This window comes from Mytilus trossulus, chromosome 7 (genome assembly GCF_036588685.1).
Source record: "Mytilus trossulus isolate FHL-02 chromosome 7, PNRI_Mtr1.1.1.hap1, whole genome shotgun sequence".
In the NCBI taxonomy this organism is placed as follows: Eukaryota; Metazoa; Mollusca; class Bivalvia; order Mytilida; family Mytilidae; genus Mytilus; species Mytilus trossulus.
Window position 1 is genome coordinate 55,726,094 of NC_086379.1, and position 7,377 is coordinate 55,733,470.

Here is a 7,377-nt window from a genome sequence, read left to right on the forward strand (position 1 = left end):
ATCTTTATATATCATGCATTGAATAAAAATTTTATGAGCTCAGTAAGTCATCCAAATAATTGCTTCCTTAATAATTTCCGAAGCATTTCTATTTAACAACATATATCTACCCTTCAATCCTTATATCTGAAATGTGATCGCTAAGACATTAATACGTCAAAATCGTGCACGATATGACTAGATCATATAAAGGGTACATGCCTATATTGGATATGTTTTAATTTAACATGTCAGGGTTTTTTTCGGAAAATTTCACGACATGTTGACTTCTGTTCCCTTGTATATGATGTATAGACAGTTTTCTGAACTCTCTGTTTTGTCCTTGCGTTTCAACCAAACTCACACTCTTATCCCCTATGTTGCCTTTGGTAGACTTTATCACAATTGCCTTGCTTCCTTGTAATTGACAAGTAAATGAATGGTTGAGTACGAATACACAATAACATGAAAGTAAATCTATGAAACTTGATTTATATATGAATACAAAAAAGAATATGTCTTTGTCACACGAATGATTGTTATTTATAATACTTTTCCATTTATTATAATTTGGACGCAAATAAAAAAAGTTCATTATTGAAAAGTAAGTAAAATTAAACAGCTCTGCATATTTTTAATAAGCTTTGGAAATATTTTGACCTCGAGCATCACTGAAGAGATATTGATTGTTGCATCTTGTATAGAAAAATTAGTACTGTTTAAATGTATGTTTTTCACTACTAGTATATCATGTTTATAGAAAGATTCTTAGGAGAGATACATACGCGCATTACAAAAATAACTATTTAAAAGAAAATTAAAGGGTCTAATTTTATTTTTTCTAGAATTTAATAAAACTGTTCATGGTGTATATATACAATACCTGATTTCTTTCTTTCAAATCATCTATCTTCAAATCGTTAATGTAAAACATATTCAACAGTGTATTTTTGTGCTTTCAAAAGCTAAGTAAACAAATATAAAGATATATTGAATAAATAAAGGCAACAGTAGTATACCGCTGTTCGAAATTCATAAAGTGATTGAGAAAAACACAAAGTTATGATTCCGCTTAAAAGCATTCGACTGAAAATGATATCGTGCATTCAACTTTTCACTGTAAAGTTATCACATAAAAAACCGACCTAGTTCATATTATAACAATTAACGTAAGATATCAACTGTATAAAACGTTCCATGCTCGAGAAAGGCACAAAATAAATATGGCGTGGTTAAACATGTTTGCGAGAACTCAACTCGTCAGTTTGGTACAGAACATACACTCACAAATTCAGGTACACAATCAGTAATTGTCGTAAAAGTCACATGTTAGTGTTGTTAGTTGATTCATTGCATATTCAGGGGGATCTTTCTTTGTTTTAATTCAAATGTATTCACAACTTTCTAAGATGATTGAGAGTAAGACATATTGTATAGACACATGTGTATTTCTAAGGACTTGTTTATTTATTTTATTCAGATGTCACTCAATGCATATACCAACGAAGCCAGCGATGTGCTTTTTCGTTTTGATTTGTTTACCATTCCATATTCCTCTTCAAATTTTAATATTTATGCGGATGAACGTACTCGACAAAAAATGTTTGAATACCTTGGTGAATTTGAAGAGACGGACGACAGGGGGAATGTTACTTTGTTATCTGTCTTAGAACATAAACTATCAGAAGAAAGGCATGTTTGTTCACAACAGCTTCGCCTACAATCAAGTCAAATGCTGAAGTTTCTCACAGGTACGTCTAAAACCGGGTGCGAAAACCAACGTCGTTTGAAGTGTTTCGTTTGCACAAAACTGGCGAGTGAAATACATACACTTTTGTTAAAAGCTGCTTTAAGGTATAACCAAAAACCGATTTTTTTGAAACAGAACCAAAGCAATTAAGAAATCTTTAAAATTCGAAATTGGAATACATCCGCAAATCAAACATCGACTTGGGCTTTCTCTGACCACGAACCAGCATCACAATCCCGTTTATTTTAACTCCTAACAAATTGATTTGTCTATGAAAAAGCAAGAGCACTATTTAAAACTACCTAGCTGCGACGATATAAATGTAAATGTAAAGCTAAAGAACTGAATTCGAAGGTGATATTGGTCTATCAATTTTACCCGTTCATAACTAATTCATTAGTTAGTTTCTATTAGATTTCAAAACCATGATTTTAGTAATATATATGAAAGCACTTTTAATAGTTAGAAGTTTCAAAAAGACATACAATTTAAAAAGGAACGAAGAAACTAAAAAATTTACATTTTTATGCAGTTCCCCAGTGCGGATCCAGGATTTTGAAATTAGGGTCACGTGCCAAGTTATCATTGGTAGTGATACTTGTACAAAGAGTATACATTTATCATATTTTAAGCATAAGGGGGTTCGCTTGCGCCCTGCTCCCCTACCCCCTAAATTCGTCTCAGGAATATCTTATTAATTTGAGTCTCACATCCTTGTACTTTTACAGATTTTGCAGCTGGTAAATCACAAGAAACAAAACGTTCGTCATTTTTGTTATACCAGCTTTTATGTCATGTTTGTGGATCTGCCGATGCTGTTGATGGAACGCGCCTACTTTATGCAGTACTAGATGACTGTACGAAAGTAAATAGTCAGTACACAAATGTCAGTAGTGGAAGCCGAGCAGAGGGAGTGCATATACCAGACTGTGATTATGACATAATGACTATCCTGGAACAAATCGTCGTGTATGCCGTTGGTTATAAAGTCGATGACGCAAAACCTTCATTAGTTTGTAATACACAAAACTCTTATCCAGGATTTGCACATTTAACCATTCCACCGGAAAGTCGTTTTTCGGAGGAGTTGGTTCGTGTTTGGGGAGTCGAAACCGTTAATGGTCCCGTTGTATCAAACAGGCGGTTTAAACAGTATTTCATGAGCAATTATCGGGATAAAAACATCCGTATTCATGGGCCGTGCATATCACCAGAAGATGAGTCCGTTGATCATCTTTTCTGTTTTCGAAGTCAAACATGGCCGACAATATCTAGTAAATGGTTACATAGGGTTTCGGGTCGTGAATGGCCAACTATCGACGTCGTAGAGAAAATTCTAAACCAGGGTATTTTACTTGTTCCAATAGGAAGTAAGTTCGGTGCGGAAGAAGACTGTCCTACTGAATGGCGTCTTTCGTTTTCATTGGCAGAGAGAGAACTGATTCATTCGTGGAATCATACACAAGTTTTGTGTTATGTATTTTTCAAGTACATCAAGAAAGATTTAATGGCCTTCTTGCCATTTGGAAAACTTATTTGCTCATATTTCATTAAAACGACATTGTTTTGGCTCAGCGAAGAGCAATCACAAAAAGAGTGGAATCCTTACAATATTCTTGCATGTTTTCATGAACTACAAAAACGTCTCATGTACTGGTTAAGGTACGGTTTCTGTCCACATTATTTTATACCAGAGAATAATCTGTTCGACGGGATACTTAATGATGCATCCAGAATGATTTTAGAAAACGCAATAAAAAACCTTTTAACTCTTGTTTTACGAAGTACTCATTATGGTGACGCATTTAGAACTTTTCATTTTCACCAGCTTCAAAGGTACTCTTCATCAGACACAACATTTGTGGAAAAGAAGATTGCAATTCTATCTCTACTGAAGCTCTTTCGTTTAACCTTGAAATCATCTACTCGAAAGCAAATTTGTGCAATCCTATCAAAGTCTTTGCTTCGACTGCTAAAACAGAAACAATCATACTTTGCTAAAGGGATTTATCTATTAGCAGTTTGCTATGCTAATCAAATATATGCCGAAAGATTAAGTTTAGACTCACAAAATAACAAAGAAAGGTATATATCTCACAAAAACATCGTGTCACGTTTAATGATTGGTACAAATTCAGACGCAATAGCTGGCTGGTCACTGATAGCCATGTATTTTTGCAAAATTAAACAATATGGTATTGCATTACACCTCATAGAAAAAGTCTTGTTAAAGTGTTCGAAGGAAAATAAACTGTTATTAACATTTGTCGACAATATGGAGATGATGAGATATTTTGCTGTTAAAGATGGTACAAAAGGGTGCAGACATCAATCGTTTTTCAAAGCACGAAGACCTTATGCATGGATTTAATATATCAGACACCAACTTCGACATGGTTGTTAGACGAATTTTTAATAGATACTGGATTCAAATGTTGGAGGGTTCATCCTGTCATATTCACACATTTTCTACATTTTGTCATATTCTATAGAACTGGAAATATAACAAAAAGAGATCGAGCTATACGGAATATTATAATTTCAAACCGAGAAAGTCGTATTCCTGGTTTCTTTAGAGAACGACTTACTACGTTCATACTACTGACGATAGCTTACAAATTGATAAACGATGAACTGGCTGCTGAATACTGGTTATCCCATGCCTACAGATTTGGGAAGAAATTCTTTTGATATACTGTTTGTATTATTGCAATGAATTATATATTGTATCTCTAATTCTTTTAACTCTTGGTTAACTCTCGATGATGTCAGTAGATATTTCTCGAAGTTGCAAGATCATAACCTTTGTCAGTGTCGCGTTCAATATCGTAGCTGCTATGTAGTGCTACATAGATTTTTACTATTGAACGTGTAGCTATAGACTAGCTGCTACACAGATCTTAATAGCAGCTACGTAGCCGCTACGTAGCTGCCAAAATATTGACCTCAAACCAACTGGGTTGCGTTCAATATCGTATCGGCTACGTAGTGCTACGTAGATTTTGACTATTGAACGTGTAGCTATATACTAGTTGTTACATAGATATTGATAGCCGCTACGTAGCTGCTACGATATTGAACTCAACCCTGTTCTCTGGATAATAGACACTTTTATTTGTATGACGTGGAAATCAGAAATATGGAGAGCAGTTGAAGGGGATTTTCATTCATCAAAAAATTTTATAAAAATAGTTGATAATTTTTAGAGAAATCCATTTTTTTCTAATTTGGCTTCTGTTAAAAGTGCATCCAAAAATTGTGTCATGATTTGATACATTTCCTCTTTTATTTTCTTCGTTTCGTACAACCAATTTGATCAGAAGCACAGAATATAAGGACACACAATCATGCAAAAATAACTTGATTTTGAATTTGATTTTAACTACTCTTATTATTCATCCATATATCATCACACAATATGTAACTTTCACCTGATAATTGATCTTGAAACAAAGACAACCACTGAACTCCAGGCTCCTGACTTAGAATAGGCAAATAAGAAATTTGGCGGGGTTAAATAAAGGCAACAGTAGTATACTGGTGTTCAAAGACATAAATCGATTGAGAGAAAACAAATCCGGGTTACAAACTAAAACCGAGGGAAACACATCAATTATAAGTGGAAAACATGGGACAAGAGGAACATAGTAGTGCAACAAGTCGCAAAGATATTCCGTTACTGATTAACACCGTGACATCCGCCAGTTGCAGATTCTTTCGAAAATCATGATACGGAAATGAGGAACAATTTGAAAACAATAAATGACAATACTACTACAATGAAACAAATCTTGATAGCTCAGAGTTAAAACAAAAGTACACATATATTCAACTGTCAACGAATGTTCAAACATCTTTCGAGTTCATCTTTGACATTGGGTATTATTATATCAGTACATCCTATATTAAAAACTTCGAATACACACTCTAAATATCGTGTCTTCTTTATTTTGGTGCTGCTAGAATGTTTCCACCTGAAATGGAAAGTCCATTAATGGAAGTTCTTTACAGCAAAATGTCGACCATGTTTTTTTCAGCCGTGGAGTTCTGCTCTCATTTAATTGTCGCTTTTAATTTCAAGGTGAGATGCTAAGCCAACCTATTTAGAGTTGTGGTACTCTAATTCAAGTTAAGATGGATATGTGTGATAAACCGTAATTAATCTTATTTGAAAGAAATCATTAATGAAAATGTTTTAAAGACTCGAAATTGCCTTTTTCGTTATATTCCACAGTCAATCGCAAAACAAAATTACAGTTGAATCCATGTGAAAAATAAGCCAAATTATTTTCGTTTATCATCGTTTTTTTGTAATCCTATCCATTTCAATTACAAGTAATAAGTAGCACACATCAGGTTTGTATTTCCTTATACCATTGAAGTAATATTTAATGTTTCTTCTATGCTTATACTAAGCATTCAACCTACTTCGTAGCTGCATACAATCCTTTTCGTACAATTTTTCTGTCTTGCTTTTTTAATGGTGATTTGATTTTATTTCAACTTAATAAATGGTGGTAAAATAAAAATAGGGGGGAAAGTTTAAAGGTATCTTAATATCTGCGTTGTATTATATTATTACGCGGAAGTTGAAACACAATGGACACAACTTTAAGTACTGAAATAAACATGAAGTAAAGACATATGACTATTCCGAAATCGAAAGCAAGTTTCTTCTTCCTTTAAAAGTTATTAAATTGAAATTTAAAACTCATTACTGTAATATAGATTATTTGTAGAGACAGTTTCAATTAGGTGATAAAGTTCAAGGTTCCTTTGCATTTCAAACATTGTTATTTATTATTCTATATATATCAGTATTGATGAATTGATTACGTGAGGCCGTATAATTCAAGTCTAGATATGAAACATTCTTTATAAATTATGATGATTTAGTGTTATTATAAAGGAGTAGGGACCTAGTTTTGGCCCAAGAAAATGAAATGTTTGACAACTATTTCAAATTGGCACATAATGTTTAGAAATGTATAGGGTCAAGAAATATAAATGAAAAACATTATGATTTTAGCTGATGACGTCACAATTACGTCATAATATGTACTATTTTCACAAAAACGATGAAAAATATAGAATTTATGCCGTTTTCTGACTTTATCTTCGTTGTGGAAACATACTGAGAAGCCGAGAAACAAAATAATTTGACAAAAGCTTTTTTATAACTACTGACATTATCTCACCAAATATAAAGTTGTTTCTTGGGTGCGCACATACTTTTTAATTCTAAAATATACTTAAAATTTGATGAAAAAACAAGGAAAATCACGAAATTTAACAAAATATGCAAATTAGGTTATGATTTGTTGTCATGGTAGCTTGTTCGATGTCAAATTTGCATTCTAATGCATCTGAACATTAAGAGGAACACTCAGATATCAAAAGGTTCAGAGGTAGCTTTTTTTTTGTAGTTTAATATACCTTCGTTAGTATTGTATTATTCTGGATATTCTTAACAACATTTGAAAAGTCTGAATAAAAAATATATACCTTGATGCTCTAAAGAGCCTTTGTCGCTCACCTTTGTCTATTAGTTTCTTCAACAATGAACTCTCTCCATCATTATGGACTAATATGGAATTTAAGACAAAATTCTATTGTATACTTGTATTTCGTGCACATTTTAAAGACAC

The 7,377-nt window shown here is 33.0% G+C and overlaps 1 protein-coding gene across 1 annotated transcript; it reads left to right on the top strand.

Annotated features, from left to right (window-relative positions):
• Positions 1–1,397: 1,397 nt before the first annotated feature.
• On the top strand, positions 1,398–4,420 carry LOC134727154 (uncharacterized). The gene is made up of 2 exons (XM_063591536.1): positions 1,398–1,730; positions 2,458–4,420. The coding sequence occupies exons 1-2, from the start codon at positions 1,421–1,423 to the stop codon at positions 4,098–4,100; spliced, it is 1,953 nt and encodes a 650-aa protein (XP_063447606.1). The 5' UTR covers positions 1,398–1,420; the 3' UTR covers positions 4,101–4,420.
• Positions 4,421–7,377: the final 2,957 nt, after the last annotated feature.

Coding starts and splice junctions, on each gene's coding strand:
- LOC134727154 (XM_063591536.1), top strand. CDS start 1,421: ATGTGTATTTCTAAGGACTTGTTTATTTATTTTATTCAGATGTCACTC. Junction 1,731..2,457: donor AATGCTGAAGTTTCTCACAG/GTACGTCTAAAA, acceptor GTACTTTTACAG/ATTTTGCAGCTGGTAAATCA.